Consider the following 24,307-nt stretch of genomic DNA (forward strand, 5'->3'; position numbering starts at 1 on the left):
TCATACTGTGTATTGCTGGAGACCTCAGTAAGTGCAGTACTAAACCGGGGCGTTCTGAGGAGTGGATGTCTTTTCATCTCAGCTAGGTCACTTTGGCATCATCTGACAGATCACAGATGATATTACACTGCTGTGACCTCCTAATGACCAGATCACACAACATAGTTGATAAATCAACCTCCAACGATGGTGACATCCATATTTGTTGATGTCCTTGTGATTCCTGTGACAGTGGGCACTGTGCTAGTTGCATACAAGCAAAGTAATTTATTCAATAATAGGGCATTTGTCTTGGTCACTACCATCATTCTGATGCCACAGAAGAGTGTGACATTATCATCTGCAAGGTCATAGGTGATGTCACAGTACCTCTGAAGGTGTATCTAGGAGCAAAGAGAAGACTAGCATCATGTTGTTTGGATAACTCCCTGGTTATCCAAACAACCTGATGCTATACTATACCATAACTCTGTCCACAAATACTCCCACCAAGACGGAAATAGACAGTACAAACAACTGTCAAGGCAGGCAAAAACAAAAATTCCTTGATTTCCTTTTTTTCCTAAAGAAAGAAAATGAGCAATTTTACATAGTGAAAAGCTCTGTTCCAAGTGCCTGAAAGCTAGTAGCTGAAACCTGGCAACCCTGGCCTATAAACTAAAAAGTGATGTCACTGGCAATGAATGAAAGGACAACATGCCAACAGAAACTAAGACCATGGCAAGACAGCAATTCCAAATCGAGTGAATACACTCCTGTTTGAGTGGTTTTATTTTTAAAAAGCACAAGAAAAATTAAATGTTTTGGCAATCAGACAACTAGCAAACCACATGATAAACAGATAGCGAGAAGCACAAGGACCGTGTTGCAGTACAACTGTTCATCCCTTTCACCATTCAAAAAGACACCAAGGGCATTAACAAAACATAATGGCATCCAAGTGACAAGTTGTAAAGTATATGCATGACTCTACGAAAGAAAGAAACGGATTGGAGATTAGTAGCCACACAGCTTAAATGAGCCAACCAGGGTAAAACATGGAAAATGTGATCTAGTAAGACATGAACTAATAAATTGGAAAAATCAAAGGGTGAACATTAATTTAATGTTAAGATAAAGTTTAGAATTGTAACAAAGCATAGACATCCTAAAGCTTTTCTAAACCATAAACTGGAAAATAAAATGTACGGTCTGTAGTTTAATTACATTTTGGCTGGACACAACATAATGACAAAGATGCCTAATTTAATATATATTCTTCCTTGCCCAAGGTTCTATTCTGACAGCGCAACCTGGACAGTAGATCGCCAGTTCCTCTGGGGAAAATACCTGCTCATCACACCTGTATTGGATCCAGTAAGTTAAAACACAGAGAGAGAGACATATCAGAAACAGAATACATATACATATGAAGATACTTTGGTCAAAATGACATCATACACATTACTTAAAGAAATGTACATAGAAAATGGAGAAACATGTCTTGCAGCTGAACAGCTACTCACTCACACAGTCACACACACGCACACAGCGTGACCTCCACTGGGAAAACATGACATGGGATTTTCTTTGTTGCCCTCCCCTACTCTCATCCCTCTTTCTTCTCTCTTCCATACCCTCCCTCTTTTCTCTGAGCTCTAATGAGAGCACTGACCTCATTACGAGCAGATTAGAAGTGTAGATAGAGTGTGTACTCTTGTGTTTGTTTCAGTGTGTGTGTGTGTGTGTGTCTGTGCGCTTGGGTTTTGGTGTGTGCGTGTGTGTGTGTGTGTGTGTGTGTGTGTGTGTGTGTGTGTGTGTGTGTGTGCATGCGTGCAGCTGCCTGCATATGTAAATGTGCGTGCCTGTAGGCACATATGTATGTGTGCATATGCAGTGATTGCGGTCATGTCAAAGTGGCCTGAATAATAAGCAATTTAGTGCGGCCTCTCGTGAATTACAGAATAGTGGAAAGCGAATTGGATTCATTGTCGGGCTGAGGATGAAGTAACTTCAATCAGTGTAATTGTGAAAAAAGTTTCTAATACAAGAACTGTGTGTGTGTGTGTGGGGGGGGGGGGGGGGGGGGGGCTTTGTGATGCTTTAGAGTTTACGTCTTACAGAGTATAGGGAAAGGAAAGGAAGAAGCATGAGGAAACTGTGCTGGATGTTATTTTTGTGAACCAAGACAAATGCACCTATTTGGGATGCCTTCACAGCCAGAGACACAATTCAACTGCTGTTGTGCAGTTGGAAACAGGATAGGATAAAAAGACATCCATTATCAGTGGGTGTGTTGGGGCATCAATTATGACTCACTGCTCATTTCCCTTCTCTTTAAAAGCAATGTGCTTTCCATCAAAGTGCCCTGATAATTGAACAGAGAGAAATGTTTAGAAGTCTTCCAAGGAGGGGAAAAAATGACCTTCCTTGTGATGGTGAAGACATGCCCTTGAATAAATTTACAGTAGGTAAAGTTATTCAGGAGTTGGATTAAACATTTGCTTTACAATGTTGTCTTTGTCTGTAGGTGGCATTGGGAAGAACTGCAGGGTTACTTTGGGTAAATAGGGTCATCTTCCAGAGCCTGACCTATAGAGGTCATGCGTTTAAACGTACACGCTATACCAGCGGTCCCCAACCTTTTTTGCGCCACGGACCGGTTTATGCCCGACAATATTTTCATGGACCAGCCTTTAAGGTGTCGCGGATTAATACAAAAAAAAAACTATTACCGGTACCGAAAAAAAGAAAATTTATTCATAACATGCGTGAAAAGACCCAGGAAAACCGAGTAAACAATAAAAACGGCAACAAAATAACGCTGAAAACCGATAAAAACCCTGAAAACTATACATTTCACACCTGAGCCTCAACTGTGAGCCCGGTACCAAACGACTCACGGACCGGCACCGGTCCGAGGCCCGGGGGTTGGGGGCCACTGCTCTATACCCAAACGTATTTGCTTATCTGGCTTCATATGTATATGTATTTGAGTGATGTCGCATCTTAATCCATAGGGTTTAATATGATGTCGGCCCACCCTTTGCAGTTATAACAGCTTCAACTCTTCTGGGGGGGCTTTCCACAAGGTTTGAGAGCTTACCATTATTCCAGGAGAGCATTTGGGAGGTCAGACACTGATGTTGGAGGCCTGGTTCACAGTCTGTGCTCTAATTCATCCCAAAGGTGTTCTATTAGGTTGAGGTCAGGACTCTGTGGAGACCAGTCAAGATCTTCAACACCAAACCTGCTCATCTATGTCTTTATGGACCTTGCTTTGTGCAATGGTGAGCAATCATGTTGGCACAATGCAGTTAGACAAGTATTGGTCTCTGACAACCACCAAATCCAGACTCAGAAGTGTGACTCGTTACTCCAAAGAACACTTCTCAATGCGCCCTAGTCCAGTGGCAGCATGCTTTACACCACAGCATCTGATATGTTGCATGGCGCTTGGTGATATAAGGCTTGGCTGTAGCTGCTCAGCCATGGAAATCCATTCCACTGTTCTTTAGATCAGCGGTCCCCAACCTTTTTTGCGCCACGGACCGGTTTATGCCCGACAATATTTTCACAGACCGGCCTTTAAGGCGTTGCGGAAAAATACAACAAAATAAAACCAGTACCGGTAACGAAAAAAAGATTTATTCATAACACATGTGAAAAGACCCATGAAGACCGAGTTAAAGATAAAAACGATAACAAAATAACGCTGAAAACCGATAAACACCCTGAAAACCATACATTTCACACCTGAGCCTCAACTCTCGCGGCCCGGTACCAAATGACTCACGGACCGGTACCGGTCCGAGGCCCGGGAGTTGGGGACCGCTGCTTTAGATAATCTGAAGGCCACATGAAGTCTGGAGGTCGGTAGCGATTTACTCTACAGAAAGTTGGTGACCTCTGCACACTGTGCACCTCAGCATCTGTGATTCTACATGGCCTACCGCTTCATGGTTGAATTGCTGTAGTTCCCATTTGGTTCCACTTTGTTTTAAATCCATTAACAGTTGACTGTGTAATATTTTATAGTGAGTGAAATTTCACTACAGGACTTGCTGTACAGGTGGCATCCTTTCACAGTACGCTGGAATTTACTGAGCTTCTTAGAGCAACCCATCCTTTCACAAATATTTGTAGAGTTAGTCAGCATGCATAGGTGGCCACTTGTGGCCATGGAGGGGATTGGAGCACCTGAATTCAGTCATTTGGATGTGTAAGTGAAAACATTTGGCAATATAGTGTATGATCCTGACCAGTCTGCATAGTTATTTATGCATACATGGACATTAAAACTTTTGTACTATCATTTATGTAAGGTTATGACTTTTACAAAAGGGTCTAAATTTTCGTTTCACCATTTTGGAAAACAATGCCATGCAAATAATGTTCAGGTACAGAGCCCGGCGCCTTAATGGATGCCCCTGTTTCTGTCTGTTTAGACAAAAACAGTAAATTTTCTTTTACCATGAAAATTGTTTTCATGTGATTAATCAGCTTAAGAAGGGTTATATTGCAGTGTCGTCGAAGTGTTTTTGTCCTCTTGTATGCAATTTCAAAAGGATTCGGGTGGCAAGAGTATGCTCACTATATGTGACGGCTGTGTCATGCTCTGAAGGGCAATATAAAGAGATATCATCAAGGGTCAAAGGATGATCTTTAACAACCCTTGATATTCTACACTCACCTTTTTAACTATTCTCTACTATACTCTATCTGTTCTTTATTTATTCCTTTGTCTACTTGCCTATCCATTTCTCTAATGATGCTTTCTCCATCATGCAGATCAATCAATGCTTTAACCTTGATCTCTGTGATAAACTGAAGAGATCTCCTGCACTCTATCTCTGTCATCCCCTCTGGTCTTCATCCATACTTCTACTCTCATGCCCGTTTCTCCCTTTTTCTTTTCAGCTCATCCTTTCATCAAACGTTGGCTCCCTCGTCTCATCTGCATTCTCTTAATCAGCTGCTGTCTACTCACCCTTGTGATCCCATTTCATTTCATCCCACTTCTCTTTCACTCTGTGTCTCATACTCTCCCTCTCTTTCTCTCTCTCTCTCTCTGCTGCTCTCATTTAATTCAGCTGCCATCTGATCATTCTGCCAGCATGAATCTTTGGCTCACCTGATCAAATCTTACCTTATAGCTAACTGAGATTCAGTGCTCCAAATAAGGATACAGGCTTCGTGCTGTTTCCCTATCAAACGCAGTTAGCAACCATGCTAAGTCCTGCAGTCCCTTCCCGTTAGTCAGTGGTGTGAGTGATAGGAGCCGCGAGCAAATCCGACACCAGAAAACGAGGTATAGGGGGAGCATCCATTTCCCCAGGCTGTCATCCTACAGGCTGTGCAGCAGTTGTGGCTGGTGATTTACGTCAAAGTGTGAATCTGTGGCCCTTAAGGGGGTGTTAAGTCATTTAATTTGGTTAGCAGGCCATTATTTTTATATATTTGATCATATTTTAGTCTTTCTTCTTTTACTATGTCCTGTTTTTTTCTTTTACTTCTCAAATTTAATAATTTGGTGTTATTTGTCATTGTTTAAATATGCCTCGCCACTATTCTTCTTGTCCTCCTGAATCCCCTATTTCATGTTCCTAATGACAGACCTTAACAGTCCACAAAAAGGACAGCGTGAGAGAGACAGAGAGAGAGAGAGAGGAGGTGAGAGAGTAATTGGAAGGGAGATGCTTTTGCCATCAGTGCCTGTGACAGGCCTTGGCCTGTGCAGTTGTCACACTGTATTTCACAATATAGAATTTTTTTGAGAAGGACCTGTAGTTTGCGCTTTCTTTAGCTGTGCCCCCTGTGAATGTCTCTCTCTCTCTCCCTCTGTTCTGCACTGTCACAAAGAACAGGGAAGTGACAATGCTATCAAAGGCTTGGTGCTCGTCTATTGATTGCCCCCGTCTGTCCACCACCTTAAGCCATCAAAGGCTGTCACCTATCAGTTGTTGCTTGATGCCGTCTTTCCCATCGTCTCTTACATCATAGTATTGTAGACTGAAATGTCACAAGGCCTGTGTGGAAACTTTGTATTGGATGATAGGCAATTTAAGAACATGTTTACTTGATGGGGACATTTTATCTTCATTTTTACAATTAAGTTGCAGTTATATATAGCAGAAAGGGCTATCCTCACTTTATCCTCACTTTATTCGAGGCACTTTCTCTGGAGATGCAAATAGATAGTCATGCAAGTGTTGTGTTCTTGTGTTTTTTGTAGGGTGTGGATAAGGTGTCGGCATATCTACCTGATGCTCGGTGGTACGACTACGAGACGGTAAGGATATTTTTTCCTCATTGGAAATGTTTCCTCTAAAGTAGCACAACTATCTGTTAGATGTATGGGTCTGTAACTGTATTTGTAAAGTAGCACAACTACTGCCTTTAATGGAGTTGTATACATTAATTTACACACTTGTAGAAACCACAATTCTTTAAATTCTTGCTGAAATGTTCACTTTACTTAATAGCAAAGGTAACTACCAGAGGCTTACTGGAGGTTGTCCAAGTTAAGTGCAAATTCATAAATTGCACTCTTTTTATGGTTTGATGGTCATAAAACTGTGTATAACCCACAATGCAGGAAAGCTGGGTTTTAACTTCAGACATCACAGTATAGGCAGTTTTTAAATCCCATTTAGGGAAGCAAAATAATAGAATATCTTCAATATAATACACTCTCAATCAAAAACAGCTTCCTTAAAAATCTCATTGAGCTGAATTAACATAATAAGCCTTGTAATCAAAATAAATCAGATAGATTGGGGGGGGGGGGGGCTTATCACTATCATGTTATATTTGTCACAAAAACATGTAAAGCACAACCTGTCACATGAAAGTTGATGCCTCAAGTTGTTGTTTGAGACTGAGAGACTAAAGTGATAAGACAGAGTAGGAATGAGGACAAAGAGTGAGAGAGGGGACAAGGAAGAAAAGAGAGAGACTATCTCCCTGACAGAGAGATAAAAGAGGTGTTAAGTTCCTTTGGGACCTTATTTAGCCGTCACAGTGGCGATGTAAAGCGCCCACTGATCAGATGAACGATTAGATTGGCTGTCTTACTGCCGGCCCCTTGTCCTGGTTGGTCCCCTGTGATTATCTGGGTAGGAGGATAGAAGGGTGGGGGAGCAATGATGTAGTGAAAATGACCATGAAAAACAAGTTACAGAGCAAAGAAATACTGGAGAAGCACTCGGATGAGAACAAAACAGATGGGATGGGAGTTGAATGAAAAGAAAGGGGAAAGGATGGCTAGCGCAATTACACAGAGATAGAGGAAAGCATAAACAATAGAGAGGATGAGAAAGAGGCAACAGAAATGAAAATTACAGTATGCAGAAAAGAGGAAGATTGCAAGACTAAGAGGAGAAAGAGAAGAGAGGGCTAGAGAAGACCTCCTTAAGGCAGACAGTGAGGGGGAGATAAGATCTGAAATTGCTTATAGATGCTCCACTAACTCTAGCCCACACACACGCCCATATTGTACTGCATAAAATGACACACACGCACACACAGAAACTGACACATGCACACCCGGACACACCCTCACATAGAGCTCAGTGGGAATGGAGGAAACAGGATAAAAAAAAAAGAATTAGAGCATCACAAGAGAAAAAACAGGACACGGTGAAGGAAGGAAGTAAAAAGGAGAAAAGGAAGAGATTTTTGTTGTTAAATAGTTTTAGGCTGCTCTGAGGATTTAGTCCTCAGGGGATCAAACAGCTGAGCTCTAACTGGACCAGAGATGAATGGAGGGACACGTTTAAAAAGAGAGAGACAGAGAGAAATGTGAAGTTTATCATTATAATATTTTGAAAGCCAGTTTAACATCCAGATTTCATAAGGCCTGTTGTCAAGGGTGAGACAGGAGAACACCCTCACAAAAGGCCCAGTGTTAGTTTGTTTCCAAATCAGTTGTCTTTTATAAATTACAGGGTGGTCACCTCATAATTGTTGTTTACATACTCATTTGTGAATACCCCCCCCCCCCCCCCCCCCCCCCGCGCTCTGCTTATAGTATGAGACTAGAGTTTGATTAACAATTACTGATGATGACTAACTGATTTAAAAGATCGGTGAACTCTGATTAAATACGATGAAGTAAAAAGTGATTAAAATTACATACCCTACATATGTATGGTATAAAAATAATTATATTTTTTCAGTAAAAAGGAAAAACAGTCTGCATCGCATAGATTCTTTTGCCCACAAGAGGGAATTCAGTTAAATTAATATTTTATTCTGCTATCCTTCTGATCAGATGGAACAAGTGGGAGACCGCAAAAGGCATGTTGAAATGTACCTACCAGCAGAGAAGCTTGGATTACACATCAGGGGTGGAGCAATCCTCCCAACACAGAAGCCTAATGTCACCACAACATACAGGTACACACACACACACACACACACACACACACACACACACACACAGAGAGAGATTATCACAAACATGTACATAATGGCAAACGTTGTATTCTTACATTTGGTGCATTTGTTTTATTCATGTGAACGCTATTTGTAATTTTATGTGTGTTTATGTATATTTAACTAGTCGGCGTAATCCCATGGGTTTGATCATTGCTCTTGATGACCATGACAGCGCAGCTGGAGAGCTATTTTGGGATGACGGTGATTCCCGAGGTATTGTCTCCTTTTTTCTTTTTTTCTTTTTTTTTTGTCTGTTTGCTAGTATGTTGTGTATTGCTATTACCACTGACTGGATTCTGGATACGTTTTTTTTTCATCAAATGAAAGTTCTTATCTTTTTGAGTACAAAAAAAGGATATTAGCCAATCACTTTCAGTTAGCTCATACGTATCAACAAGCTGAAGCTGTTACACTTTGCTGTGTAACTATGCATCATTTGTGTTCAAGTGCTGTGTCAAAGATAAAGCTCTGTGTGTGCTTCTCTTTACAGACACAGTTAAGAATAGCAACTACATCCACTACAAGTTCACTGTTACCCAGGTAACTTTTCCACACAAGTTCATACATCCTTTCTTTCAAATTGAGCCAAAATATTTCTTTCTTTCTTTTAAGTCTAAAGTTCAAAACCACCCAAGAATTTTGACTTTTTCATTCCACTTTACCACTCATGGTTGACCAATGTTGGGATGCTAAAGTATTGCTGGATCAAACGTTTTTTATGCTTTAAACTGCACTGAGGACTAAATTGGATGTTTAATGTATACATTACGTTACATTACATTACTCTGGGGTGCATGGCACTAAACTTAGTGTGTGTTTTCAATTTGCAAATCTGGGATCATTTTTAGAAGGTCAAATTATGTGACTGTGTCATAATCATAGTCTGCTGTCTTGTAGGGAACACTGACGATGCAGGTGACCAACAATGGTTACAATGACCCAAACAACCTTAAGTTTGACAACATTATTATCCTTGGGGTACCTACTGTCCCCGCATCCGTCTCTGTGACTGATGTTGATGCTACAAACACTACTACAATATTAGATAACAACAATATAGACTACGATGGAGCCAAGAAGGTAAATACAAGCATGTTTCTAGACATAATTATGCAAAAAAAGAAGCAACCTTTATTTTTATGTTTTTTTTCTTGTTTGTGTTTGTCACACAGTCTTTATTTATAACACACGTGAATGTAGATTTTGTCAGACTATAGGTGATCTGCAGCAGCAGAAACCATTTTTTGAGTAAAAAAATCAAATATAGGAATAATAAAAAGAAAATCTCTAATCTAATATCGACAAACAAGCAACATATATGACAGATATATTTAGTGAGTAGTTAATGGAAACAATCAATATCAATATTATCAATCAATGAATTAATATAATAATAATAAGAAGAAAGCACAGACTCTAGTATTGCATGACTGATGCAGAATGGATGACTTCTACAGCAGCCACACTTCTGTCATTTGTTTCAGTTTGACCAGGAATGAAACCATTATTGTTCACTTCAAGGTTAGCCTCTAAGTGTAACAAATGTTAACAATTTACATTGGGTGAAAATCATAAAAAAAAAACCATCTGTGAGAGTGTGTGGGGGCATGTCATTACGAGAAAGAGAAAAAAAGAGTGAAAATGAACAACTAAGAGCAATGATTCTACAATAAGTGCCCAGGATTAGGAGCAAAAAGGCAAGAGTCTGTAAAGTGTCGAGAGACGCTTTAAGCAGTACTTTTTAGATTTGTTGTGTGTGTGTGTGTGTGTGTGTGTGTGAGAGAGTGTGTGTAAGTAACTGCATGTACATACACTATGTTACGTTCCCCTGGGGGGGGGGTCTAGGCGTTAAGGGGGAAGCAACAAAAGTGACCGGGTCAGAAAAAGGAGTCAGGGAGGCAAAACAGTTAAATAAAACAGTTTTATTGAAGTTATTCAACTAAAAGAGACGGACAAGCCGTTATCACCATAAAACACCAACAAAACACAAACAAAACTCAGGCGTTGGTCAAATAAAGCAAAAAGTCAAAAGGAAAGCGCAGCTCACTAGCTGGAAACCACACTACACAGCTCACTAGCTGGACAACACACTACACAGCTCACTAGCTGGACAACACACTACACAGCTCACTAGCTGGAAACTACCGCAGAAACACTCAGCTCACTAGCTGTACCCACACAAAATGGCACTCTGGCCCAGAGCTCACCCTGCTCTGGGCTTAAATACCTTTAATTGCTGATGGGAGTCAGCTGTACAGGAGGGAAAGGTGGCATCTCAGGTAGGAGGTAGTGGGACACGCCCACACAGGCACCTTCAGGAGGAGGCCCTGCTAGGGCCGTAACAACTATCAAGTATATGTAGCTGTGGCAGTGTTTGTGTAAATCCTTGAGGTCTCCTTGGTCACGGGCACAACCTTACATTTATCACAAGACACTGAGTTGTAATAATTTTCTGCGTGTTAAAGGCATCTGTGCTGTTAAACCTAAATTCTGGTTTGTCATGTTCATCAGTCTCCTTTTGCCTAGTCTGACCAATGAACATAGCTCACAGCTGCTAAAGATCATTAGTTTCATACACACTAAAATATAAATCAATATTAAACAAGTCAGCCTGGAAGCTAAAATGTGTTTTATTTGATTACTTTATTTGATTTTTAAACAATTCATTCTTACTGTATGTTAGGGATGTTCTTGGTGACTAACTTGTTAGTGATGTAAAGAAGAGAAAAAAATAGACATAACTGACAAAAATTAGAAAAAAAAAAGTGTGGACACTTTGGCTAACCTTAGCAATGCTAGCAGCGGTGATGCTGTCCACATCCCGATGTGTCATAAAGATGACACAGTCACATCGCCAGGCAGATCTGGGCTTTGTTCTCAATGGCTTCTGTAATCCCTGCACAAACACTTTCCTTCCTTAAAATTTATCCAATCCACAGGTGCTGACCCTGCAGAACCTTGACTTGATCTTGGGGGAGACGTATGTGGTAGAGTGGAAAGTACTACGTATTAACTGTCATCCAGAGGACAATGCAGATCAGGCTAAGTGCGAGGCCAGAGGCTGTATCTGGGATGTAAGTAGCCTACTGAATTTCTCATGTCGTAGGCTAACATACACATATCATTTAATTTTTCTATCAAATAGTTGGAATTCTGTGTTAAAGTTAAATGATGAAAAGTGCAAATGCTTTCATTATATGGCAAATACTACTATGCAGACCAGCAGAAATCCAAATGAAGCATATTTGGATAAACATTTTGCTTTCAAAACTGCAGTAAATGAGCATCATCAATGCCCAAACACTTACACTTACCCAGCTTCTTTGAAACCTGTTGCTGGCATCAAATTCAAAGTTAGCACATATTAGAAATGCAATGACAATATCTCAGTTTGAACATTTGATTTGTTGCCTTCCTAACAATTGACACTTAAACATAGCCTTTTGGTGATTTGATGGTGTCAGTCTTGAAACTTTATTTCATAGTGCTCCGTTATGTTTTCTTTTTTCCCTACATAGCCAATTGCCATTGAAGGTGCCCCAAATTGCATCTATCCAGAAAACTATGGTTACAATGTCACATCATTAAGGGAAAGTAATGAGGGGATGACAATTGATATCATTCGGAACACAAAGTACAGGAGCAGTGGCCGTCCACAGTCCCGTGATATTGACACACTCCGTGTTGACATTAAATATCACAGCAGTGACATGCTGCAATTCAAGGTGTGTGCCTATTTTTTTGTTTTGTTCACGTAGTGGGGCAATAATTGATTCATGATTGATGTGCATAAATTGATGCAATAACAATTCCTCCACATGCAGATCTATGACCCAAATGATGATCGCTATGAGGTACCAGTGGAGTTGTCGGTTCCTACAACTCCTGAGACTGAAGAGAGCAATAGGCTTTACAGGGTCGCTATTGTCAAGTACCCATTCGGCATCCAGATTATTAGGAATAGCACCGGGACTATAATGTGAGTATCCAAAAGTTTTAGGTATGTTGAGGCTTTTCTTTAATGGAATTTTTTTTTCATGTGTTAAAATGGGTTTTCAACACTTGTATTTATTTGTTAAATAAAGCATAAATAGATAAAGCATAGATAGATAGATCGATATTCTCAGTTTTTCTTAAATAATACTAAATTGTCCCACCAAGTAATAAAGTCAAAAATAGGTTAAAATTTCCATTTCAACTATTTCAACTAGAAACTCTTTTATCCTAAAAGATTAAAGTAACAATGCTGAGTCAAACCCTCTGGTGCAGTTACGCAGTCACATGAGATATGCTCAGGAAAGTTTCTCAGTCCATCAGTGCCTGAAGTTGTTTCCGCTTGTTCAGCATTCATGATGATGTCACATGAAGCAGCACAGGTTTGGAGTCTATTCAAAGAATATTTCAAAGCAAGGGTGACATTATTTTGTAGTTAAACCTCCAATGTTTTTTTTTGGAACCGTCAGCTGAAATTTTACTAATTAAAATTTATGTTGAAGGGGTGCCTGCAGTTGCCCATGGGTCTTTATGCCTATTTATTTAAACATAATGTGAATTACTACCTTTGACTACTCCTTACCTCAACCACCACACGCCTTCTCTTTTCTTTCTCTCGTCTCTCATTGGTTTAATTCCCTGTCTTTTCTCCTAGTTGGGATTCATCTGTGCCAGGTTTTACCTTCTCAGACATGTTCATCCAAGTGACAACTAGACTGCCATCTCATTATGTTTATGGTTTTGGGGAAACAGAGCATAAAACTTTTAAGCACGATCTAAACTATCATACCTGGGGTATGTTCTCCAAGGACCAGCCTCCTGGTGTAAGTATACCATAAACACGTAATGTTTGTTTCATTGTTTCATTGAAACCATTTTTATGCTTGCTATGACATATGTAAAAGTTATGCAGTGAGTCTCTTTAACCTCCTAAGACCCCAAATCTTCCACGGCATGCATTTTTAATTTCTCTTTGATATTTGGGCACATTGGGGAGCGATGAATGTAAAAACAAAGAATTACCAGATTTTTTTTTACCTTATTTTTGTTTTTAAAAAAATAAGAGCCACATATGAGGATATTCGTTCAAAATTTTGATAGAACAGTAGCAGTATAATGTCCTCGTAAGTGGATATCAGGCCCATGTAGAGCAAAATTGAGTATTTTGGTCTAAATAACCCAAAATGTGATGTCCACATATGTGGACGCCAGGTCCTAGGGGGTTATATGACTTGTAGAAATTGGGAAGAGTAAACCACTTTCTAGACTATGTAAAGTTCTCTCTTTTTCTTATTAATGATATTTGTGTTTCTATTGACATGACCATTTGTCATCAGGTTTGTCATCACAATTTCAAGGTCAGTTAGGATATAGTTCACATCACCATTATCAAGGGTAATTTTTTTTTTTTTTTTTTTCTTTCTTGCCTGTCCCGTTTGGCTCTTTTGCCCTCAGAATTGTTGTCTAAAGGCAAAGAAAGATGCCCAACGGATTTACTTTACCAAACTGACCATCCCAGCCTTGCCGTAATGTTCCATTTGATTCACCTTTTATTGTTTATTTTAGTTTCACTTACTGAATACGGGACAGACTTGACTGGGGGAAAGAAGGGGAGAAAGAAAGAGGGAAAGAGAAACAGCTGAGAAGAGGGACGGGGGAGAAGGACAAAAGACAAAAACCAACAGAACGGGCAGAGAAAAAAAATGCATATATCAATCACCTGGGTCACCTGCTGAGAAAGACAAAAGAAAGCAAGCAGAAGAGAACAAGAGTAATAGAATAAACAACATCACAATGATATATGGGAATATGACAGTAAATACTAAATATTAAACATTATTGTGCAGCACATAAGATCAACAGAACACAGTGTGCTTTGAGGTAGGAGCCAAAAAGGGTGTAGTTTGTGGGTGTGATCACCCGTGTGTACACCTGTGAGCATGGACGCGCTTGTTTTTTGTTTTTTAAAAGGTTCCTTCATGTAATAATCTGCTAGAGGGTGTGGGGGGGCCACAGCCCCGTCCTCCAGGGCATGAAGCAGGTGTGGAGGAGATCAAAACTCCAGACATCCAGAGGCCCCCAGAACACAAGAGACCAAGGAAGACCAACAGAGGGGCAGCTGCGCCACTGTCCCGGAAAGAGCTGAGGAGAGTCCCAGATGAGGGCTCACTCAGCAGCCGCGGAGCAGAAGCCAGGGGGAGTTGCAGTGACGCGCCCGTGAGCTCCGCCGGCAGCCAGCTGCGCCTGAGTGACCGAGCCCCAGGCCGAGAGGCCGGGGGCACCCCACCTCCGAAGTGGCCCGAGCGAGCCCCAGGCTCCAGGCCCCGATAAGCGGCCGCCAAGGAGTGAGCCGGTGTGTACCTGGATGCCCATCCCCGGACACAAAGAACCACCAACGCACCGATGTCTGAGGGGGTCCGCCACTGGCAGGGGAAGTGGTGGTGGGGGGAGATAGGCCTCCAAACCTTGGAGGGCCTGAGATGTCCCCAGAGAGGTGGCACCTGACACCCAACCTGACATATAGACACAGACATACAGGCACACACAGATACAAACATCCATTCCCACCCTCATGCTCTCATATGCACTTACTCCACACTCAACCAACGTGGAGACAGACATAAAGAGACGTTGTACACACGATCACACTCCCCAAGCGTACTCTACAAACCGGGTCTAGGTGCCCCCGCCCCTGGAGGGGGGAACTGCACCCAGACCCAGGTGGTGTTTCCCTTTTCCCTGCGGTGGGGGGAGGCAGACCGCCCCGACTCCGCAGCAGCAGGAAGGCTCCACACTCCAGACCGCAGTCGGACGGCCAACTCCTCCTCCTAGCCCCCCTGCTCCAGCAGGTCGCAGAGAATGGGGGTGAGAGAAGACTCCAAACCTCCCTCCACCCGCTCATTGTAGTGTTGATGCATGTGTGTTTTAAGGTGCATTTAAAACAAACAACCATTATCAAGGGTAATTGCTGAGCTTTTAAGATTACACCACAGGGTTCAGATAACTGTTATGGGACTTCTTGGAGAGGAAGAAAATTTAAGTTGGGGAGGAGGCCAAATAATTTAAAGATGGATAATGAAACACTTAAAAAATAATAGCTGAATCCTTGGTATATCAGAGCTAAAATATACTGTGGAGAGGGCATCTTCAGTCATTAAGCATGTAGAAATCCAGAGTATTTGAAGGAAAGGTTTTGTAAGGCACCTGAAAAACTGGTTAACCCAAATTTTGCTTTATTTTGAAGAGTGTCCATGGTTGAACTATTAGAGTCCATGTAAATGTTTCCAGAATGAAAATCCGTGTCTGCACATTTGTTATGACAGAGTAGTCGAGAGAGACCACAAGGCTTCAACTCTGTTGTTAGTGAATTATCTAATGACCTTTCTCCCTCTTAAGCCACAGCCATCACACTATGTACCAGGGCCATAAGGACACACTCACACTTATCAAGAAGAGGCACACATCTAAACACAAGTGACACAAAGGCAGAGCAGGTCCTCAGCGACACTGTATTACAATTCAACAACTTCTTATGTACCAGAAGTGCAAGAGGCTGATAGAGTGTAACGTGCCCATGAGTCTCAGGATAGTGACATCTGAAAGTGGCAGATTCCCTGTCCCCCACCACCTTTCTGTCTGTCTTTGCCATGTCTGACTAGTTCTATTCTAATCTAAGCACTGAAGACAAGAGAACCTCTTGGATTTTTACTAAAGGAACACTAACTTGGCATTGAATAGTATGGTAGCAAACAAGCTACAGTCTTCTCATAATTAACTGGGTCCTTTACTTAGCATTCAAACTTTATATTTAAAACTTTTATTATGTGCACGTTAATTTACATAGAAGATAGCTGTAGGAATATGTTTCTCTTACTCACTCTGGGGAAAACTTCAGAATACAGAGAGTGCTGGGAGCAAGCCCATTATAGCTGGGTTGCTGTCATATCCATAAATAAAATTAGAAATGTACTGTCAGGTGAAAAGAAATGTGCTAAAAAAAACAAAGCTGTGCAGAACTCAGCATTAGCACAAACCACACAGGGAAATTCCTTAACCAGCATTCACCCATTTCACACTGTGAACTTGATACTTACTTTTTTTGTCTCTCTCCTACAGTACAAGATGAATTGCTATGGAGTCCATCCCTTCTATATGGGTCTTGAGAATACAGCTGATGCTCACGGTGTGCTGCTGCTAAACAGCAATGCTATGGGTGAGAGAAGCACACACACACACAGAGTCCCACGGAACTTGCGCATGAACACTATTGCCAGGTCATGCGTATACACAGATTTAAGTGCATCCATTCACTTTCACATGTACACACAGTCATGCTCAATTATGTATGCAAGTAAGCATTTAATAATTAATGATGAATTGCATCTTATAAGGTTTGAGAACAATTGCTTTGATATTTGCATAATGTAGTAAGCGCATCGCTGCCTCTGTATATTGTATTCATCCCATGAAACACAAATGGACATGCATCACACAAACTGTCCTCACATTTCTCATGAGGATAGTTATGCCTTCTGTGACATCGTGCTTGTAACCTATTGGATTATTAGACTGAATATTGTAGTCTAAATGTCTTCACTAAAAGTTTTTGTCGGCATTACTGTACACTGCTATTTATGCTAGTACACACTGTACCAAAATGAAATAAAATGTTTCATTTGTTACTTTTACTTCTCCCTCCTTTCTTGAATGCATGCTTTAAACACTAAAATATATAGTGGAAACACACACACACATACACACACACTCCTAGGCTTCATGTAAATTTCTAAGTAACATATAAATTTTTAAGTAACAAAAATCTCTTTTATGCTTTGTTTGCAGATGTGACTTTACTGCCTAGTCCAGCTTTAACCTACCGAACTCTGGGAGGCATCCTGGATTTCTACGTGTTCATGGGTCCGACGCCTGAGATGGTGGTGCAGGAGTACACTCAAGTAAGTCTTCTTGGACTTGTGGTTTGTTTGTGCCTGTGTGCACCTGTGTGTTTTGTGTCTGGCCCTGGGCCGCTGTTGATGGACTGCAGCAGCTGTGACTTCTTCGCTTCATTGCGCTCTCTCATTTAGCCAATCTAAACACACATATGCACACACACACACAGTGATACACACACACAGACACAAATAGTCAAACAAACACTTTATGGACACTGTCCCGTTTTCCTGCAAAACAACTTTTGCCTGTGCTTAACTGTTTTGGTTTCCTTGTTTGCTTTCTTCTGAACAGTTGATTGGACGACCTGTTCTACCTGCCTATTGGTCCCTTGGGTTCCAGCTCTGTCGCTATGGTTACGCGAATGACAAGGAAATAGAAACGCTATACACAGAAATGAAGACAGCTGGTATCCCCTATGTAAGTTCCTGGTGAAAGATTTTTTTTTTTCGAGATGTCTGAAATCACCATAAGAACAGCACCAAACCAGCAAACTAAATGCAGTTCAGAAAATATCATTCAAAGAAAGTTCGCACATGTATAGTTTTATATTTGTTTATATTAAACACTTTTTTTTATTTATTTAACATAACATGTGAGAAACAGAAAAAGTATGTTTGTAAGATCCTTCCAAAGGAACCAAGATAGGTTGACACGTAGAATTTTCCTCAGGAAATAAATTATGAAAATAATCTTATTATACACCAAAAAACACATACAAAATAATAACAAAAAAGCAGAAGAAGGAGAATAAATTAAGAAAGCTATTTAAAAAACTGATCTGTTCCAGATGTCCACTAAACAGTAGGCAAAATACCTACATCACTTGAATACTGCTAGCACTGTGGGTTTGCTACACCATAGTATCATTTTACCTCATTTTGGTCCCCTTACATACACTGATGTGGTTCTGTAATTTGGATTTATTGGTAAATATAACTTCTTTCCAATTACACAGTGCAACTTCAGTATGATTTAGTCCATCTTGAGTGTTTGACCTTTTTTCTCTCTTGAGAAATGGTTGGAGATTGCTACTTATCCTCTGAGACCATTACTAGACCGCGTTCGTTTGACAGTAGCGCTGCTGATTGAAGTTCTGCCTTCTTTATCTAGCAAATCCTTTATCTGTGGTGAAGATGCTTTTTTTGTTTCTTATAGAACAAACCTGCCTAATGCTTTGGATCCAAGTGATCCTGTTTCTTCAAAGAGTGCTTTGCCCCTTTCTCTACAGTCAAACTATTATGTTCTGACAATATTTGACATTATATTTTGAAATCTAAGACAATCCCATATTTATTTATTTAGATTGGTGAACAATAATTGTACGTTTCTTAACTTCTTTCTCTGATAAATTAAAAAATTCACCTGCCAACCAAACACCACCTTCTGAGCAAGTGAAACAACTTAAGGAACTCTGTCTGCAGGACACAATGCTTATACTCTCTATAAAACATGTGGCTCAATTACATAGCAGTATATTTGTCTGCTTTTGTCTGATTTCATTCAGTCAGTGCAACTGCACAAGGAATTATTTCATTGGCTTCATCTGGACAAATGCAACCTGAAAGCTTATCCATTGTAGGTTGTATAGTGCAGAGCCATACACTCAGTGGAACAGACAGAACTAAACCCAACACAGTATCTATGTTTTTGCAGTATAATGATTGTATGTGGCCTGTAACTGAATTACATGAAATTGGGTTTTCGGGAGAAGAAAAATGGAGACGTGGACTTTGTGGATTACACTGGGTACATCCAGTTTAACCTAATCAAATGTGACCTATAATTTTATTTGAAATTCAATCAATTGTATGTTTCACAGCCTCTAGACATTTCCAGTTTGTACTACACATTTCCTCACAGTGAAAACTGAAGTGCATATTAGGGTAACATTTTGGCCAAAGATGTCCTATGAGGAAACAGGCCAGAACCGAATCCTCTTCATTATGCAGAACAGAACACAAGACTTTCCATCAATAATCAAGTGATCCCCAGAATATGCTTTCACAAAGCCCTAACCTGCAAGAAGCTGACACCAACCAAAAAGATTCCTGCATCATTAGGTGGAATGAAGGATTGCAGAAAATTCAGATACTTAAAAATGCTACACATCAGCTAGCTTTATACACGAGCCAGCTTTAATCTTCCACAGACATTTTAGGCAACCAAAGCAGATCAAGTGTTATTTTCATTGGAAGAAATGAGACCCAGAAACAAATAAAACTCTCACGTCTCCTACATCCCATGTGTAGCATGCATTATAAGAATAGAGCAGCCGATTTGACATATTTATCCGCTACAGCCCAGCATATGACACCTGTGTATGAAAAGTTATCAGTTGTTATTATCATTAATTATTAATTAATTATAATTGAAATGTGCAATCCACTTGTATTTTAATTTTTATTCCTATTTTTTATTCTATTTATCCCCTTCGTATATTTTATTTTATTTATATATGTCTCTGCATTTATGTGTGTGTGTGTGTGTGTGTGTGTGTGTGTGTGTGTATATATATATATATATATATATATATATATATATATATATATATATATATATATATATATATATAATATTCTGTAACTCTGTAACTTCTGTCGGTGCTGTGCTTTTGGAGACCGAATTTCCCAGAGGAACCCACCCGAGGGATTATCTTATCTTATCTTAATTATTATTATTATCATTTGTATCCAAAGTGTTTTAGCTGTTTAGAGGTTTAGTAAGAAATGTGTTTTTAAAAACAGCTTTAATTTAAACGTAATTGTATCTACTAACTCTGTACACAAAAATGAACATGCAACAAAATGTTAGTTTAAATTTTCTTTTAAGCTTCAATTGGCATCTTTTGCAGGATGTGCAGTATGCAGACATTGACTACATGGAGCGTCAGCTTAACTTTGTCCTGGACAAAGACTTTCAAGGACTGCCTGCCCTGGTTGATAGCATGAGAGACGAGGGCATGAGGTTCATCTTCATTCTGGTAATAAGATATTGAGATCTTTACATTGAAGTAAAGCTTAATCATTAGCAAACACAAGGCAGATGTAAATATAATAAAATAAAATTGATTGACTCTAATGTCAAATGTAGTGTAATTTCCATTTTATAAAGGATACATCTTACTGAAAATCTGCATTCTCTCATGTACTGAATACACAACACTTGTGCATTTCCAATTCCAGGATCCCGCCATCTCAGGTAATGAGACCCAGCCCTATCCAGCTTTTGAGAGAGGGATAGCAGCAGATGTTTTCATCAAATGGCCCCAAACCATCAGTGATGGCATTGTGTGGGGGAAGGTAAGAAGGAATGAATGTTCACAAAAAGTTAAACAATATATACTTCAGGATTTGCTGTGTTGAAAAAGAGAGATTGTGCATGTTGTGTAGCAATCATTTGTGCTATCATTATTTTTATTATATTTATATTATAACTGTTACAGGTGTGGCCTGATTATCCCAATGTCACTGTAGATGAAAGTCTGGACTGGGATACTCAAGTAGAGGTACAATATTTTCTGTATTCCATATATATGTGTGTGTATATATTTGTGTGTATGTGTAGAGAGACAGAGAGAGAGACATTAATCATTACTGGGCTCTTTCAGTTTTCATAATTTCATTTTCTTCTAATCTCCAGCTCTATAGGTCATACACCGCATTTCCAGACTTTTTCCGGAACCAAACGGCAGATTGGTGGCACACAGAAATTAAAGATTTCTATGAGAATACCATGAAGTTTGATGGTATTTGGATCGTGAGTGTCCTGAAATAGAAAATCCAATAAAGGCACCTTGTTTCTGTTTACCACTGATTCTACCTGATTTTCTTTTCAGTTCCATCATCTATACTTTATGTTTTTTTGAAGGACATGAATGAGCCTGCAAGTTTTGTCCATGGCACAGTTGGAGGAAAGTGTCTTGGTGATCCAGTTCTGGAAAATCCGCCATATATGCCACGTAAGACAGACTACAGTATTCGTTTACCATGAGAAATAATTAGGTTATTTAACAATATCAACATAAGCTGTGTGTGTGTGTGTGTGTGTGTGTGTGTGTGTGTGTGTGTGTGTGTGTGTGTGTGTGTGTGTGTGTGCATTTTGCAGCCTTGGAGTCAAAACATCTTGGTTTAAACCATAAGACTCTGTGTATGAACAGTGAACAGATACTCAGTGATGGAAGAAGAGTCAGACACTATGATGTCCATAGCCTCTACGGCTGGTCCCACTCCAAGCCTACCTATGAGTAAGTATATATGCATTTGTATGTGTGCCGTATGTGCCTGTTTGTGCGTGTGGTTTTATGTGTATTTTATATATGTGCTTTTGTGTATTGCTGTTTTCTTTCCTGCCAGCTTCAGAAGCTGCTATACGGTATTGTTTTATATATAACAAGTGCATTTTTCGCCTACAAAAACACAGTTCTTTTCATTTTATTTTAACATGAAAGCATAAGCTATCCATGTAACTCAACAAATATGAGAGCTGCTCAAGTTTTATGACATAATAATCACAACATCCAGGCCATTTCACCCGAGAAATGTAAATCATCCCAAAGAAATGCTGATGTTGATGATGAATCTAAATCAGAAACCCAGACATGGAAGGTAAAACACTGATATCTTAAAGCTAGAAAAGTATTTAAAAAGACACTACTAATTTACATGTAAATACATATTAGTCACCCAGCTTAATCATTTCCAGCGATTAAGAACCCCGGAATATACTTTCTATGTGTTTGGTTCACGAGCGACTTTTTGTCTTTAAATATATTATCACCCCCTGCTGGTAATGCAGCTTCTGCAGAGGCAAAGTGTGAAATCGACATGCAGAATTGGTGTTTCTATGACACGTTTTGTGATATTGGGTTGTTTATTTCCATATCCATTTATTTCCAAATTTCTGTGTCCTTCTTCTTTCCACAGTGCCCTTCTGGATGTGACAGGTAAAAGAGGCATAGTGGTCACCAGGTCCACCTACCCCTCTAGTGGAAAATGGGTTGGACATTGGCTTGGAGACAACAATTCTGGTTGGGATCAGCTTTACAAATCCATTATAGGTACATACAGATATAATTGTTTTCTTTAAGATAAAACTTGTTATTCATAATTAATGGTATTCAACAATAATTATTTGGGTCTTTTTTACTTAGAGAAAAAAGTGACAAAAAACCCAAAACAAAAGAAAAAATACAAATCCACAACTTTCCATATTCCTTTCTTCTACAGGTATGATGGAGTTCAGTCTGTTTGGCATCTCTTACGTAAGTATCATCATCTGTCCGGCTTTTGACAAGATGTAATCTTATTGAGCGATCTTGCCCTCGCTAAATAGATTACAGTAGCTTGAATTATGTTATTTTGTTTGCTTGACCCATTTGATCAGAGGACATTGTGAAATACAACGCGAAGCATGCGACTAGAACCCCCACCTCACTAAAATTCCCATGTATTACTCCGTCAGGACATGTTATTAAATTAGCAGTCCTGAATGAATCGTACATTTTATATTCTTGTCCTGGCTCTCTCTGTCTTTACTTGTTTGCTTTTTTCTCTTTGCGCCTCCTCTCCCCTCGCATATTGTCTTTCTGTCTTTTCTCCCTTCTGTCCGTCCAATAATAGTTATAAACTGACACCTTATTGATTCTTAATTGAAGACTCATTTGCATGTGTCCAGCCCAGCTGCAAGGTTATACGATGGAAAGACATCTCAGAAACACGATGATTGCAAAATAAATAAACTAAAATACCATGACCCCAGTTCCTGTAGATCAGAAGTTCTTTGTAGATACACCTGCTCTTTGATACACATGTTTCTTCTTTCTGTCTATCTCCATCTCCTCACACACACATTGATAAACTCAGACTCTTTGTCTCTTTCAGACCGGGGCAGACATATGCGGGTTCTTTAATCCAGCTGAATATGAGATGTGTCTTCGTTGGTCACAGCTGGGTGCCTTCTATCCATACTCACGCAACCACAATGGCAAGGGTAACCCGGTGAGTGAATTAAAAATAAACTTTTGTAGACTCAAGAGAATATATAAAAAATGTTTATATATGGACTTGGTGTCTTTCTTACGGAAGAGGATTAGGGTCACAGAAAAAAAAGTGTGTATGTTTTTTTTTCCTTCTTTTCCAGAATTCTGAGGAAAAAAGTCAGAATTCTGACTTTAATCTCTGAATTTGGACTTTTTTTCTCAGAATTCTGGAAAAGAAGAAAAAGAAAGACGTACCCACTGTTTTTTTTTTGGAAGGCGCCCTAATCCTCTTCCGTACTTTCTTCCTCACGGTCTTTGTTTTTTTTTTTTAATCATACTTTTCGTTTCGTAAAGTGAAGTTATGCCCAGGAGTCCAGGAACAATTTTTTTTAAACCACTGAATAAAAGCACATAAAATGTCCTTAAACACACTTCAGAAGATACAGCATCGGCTACTTACATGAGTATATAAGAGCAAAAACAAGATTAAATGTCACCAGTGCAGTGTATATGTAAAATATAATGTTGTTGTAATGATTTAAATATACATTAATACATTTTTGTTCAACTTTTAAATTGCATTTGTAAAAATTAAATATCAATCATCTGGGGGAAAAAATATCAGCAATTCCACGAAAACTATGACATTGTATATCCAAAAGTAGTCATGTTTTTATATTCATGAAATCTTGTAACTTGCATTTGCCTAAGATTAAACTTTACAACATTCAGCTCCGAATGTTGGATGAAGGGTATATGAGCTGCTTCTTCTGGCCTTAAATGACACAAATCAAGGTGCTCACTACATCTGAATTCTCCTATAGCTAGCATGTGTTTGTGTTCTGAAAATATGGGGTCAAATTCTACTGATATATTACGAACACATACCAGCTTTTGTGCAAACTAAGTTACTTCCTATTTCCTTTGCCATCTCTTTCTTAATCTCTGTTTGACATACGTGCA

The 24,307-nt window shown here is 39.6% G+C and overlaps 1 protein-coding gene across 1 annotated transcript in view; it reads left to right on the forward strand.

The window, feature by feature from the left end:
* Positions 1–24,307, forward strand: part of si (sucrase-isomaltase) — a 62,151-nt gene that overhangs the window by 25,772 nt on the left and 12,072 nt on the right. The window contains exons 19-40 of the mRNA XM_085245444.1: positions 1,272–1,356; positions 6,215–6,271; positions 8,255–8,379; positions 8,546–8,634; positions 8,912–8,961; positions 9,319–9,501; positions 11,361–11,495; positions 11,940–12,146; positions 12,246–12,400; positions 13,070–13,238; positions 16,531–16,627; positions 17,257–17,369; positions 17,659–17,784; positions 20,219–20,347; positions 20,550–20,666; positions 20,810–20,872; positions 21,007–21,123; positions 21,235–21,325; positions 21,472–21,610; positions 22,290–22,423; positions 22,593–22,627; positions 23,247–23,363. Coding sequence (XP_085101570.1) covers positions 1,272–1,356; positions 6,215–6,271; positions 8,255–8,379; positions 8,546–8,634; positions 8,912–8,961; positions 9,319–9,501; positions 11,361–11,495; positions 11,940–12,146; positions 12,246–12,400; positions 13,070–13,238; positions 16,531–16,627; positions 17,257–17,369; positions 17,659–17,784; positions 20,219–20,347; positions 20,550–20,666; positions 20,810–20,872; positions 21,007–21,123; positions 21,235–21,325; positions 21,472–21,610; positions 22,290–22,423; positions 22,593–22,627; positions 23,247–23,363 — 2,533 coding nt within the window. The remainder of the gene's footprint in view (positions 1–1,271; positions 1,357–6,214; positions 6,272–8,254; positions 8,380–8,545; positions 8,635–8,911; positions 8,962–9,318; positions 9,502–11,360; positions 11,496–11,939; positions 12,147–12,245; positions 12,401–13,069; positions 13,239–16,530; positions 16,628–17,256; positions 17,370–17,658; positions 17,785–20,218; positions 20,348–20,549; positions 20,667–20,809; positions 20,873–21,006; positions 21,124–21,234; positions 21,326–21,471; positions 21,611–22,289; positions 22,424–22,592; positions 22,628–23,246; positions 23,364–24,307) is intronic.

This window comes from Mchenga conophoros, linkage group LG14 (genome assembly GCF_057382185.1).
Source record: "Mchenga conophoros isolate Kocher_MC1m ecotype Shallow Benthic linkage group LG14, M_conophoros_male_GT1.1, whole genome shotgun sequence".
Lineage (NCBI taxonomy): Eukaryota > Metazoa > Chordata > Actinopteri > Cichliformes > Cichlidae > Mchenga > Mchenga conophoros.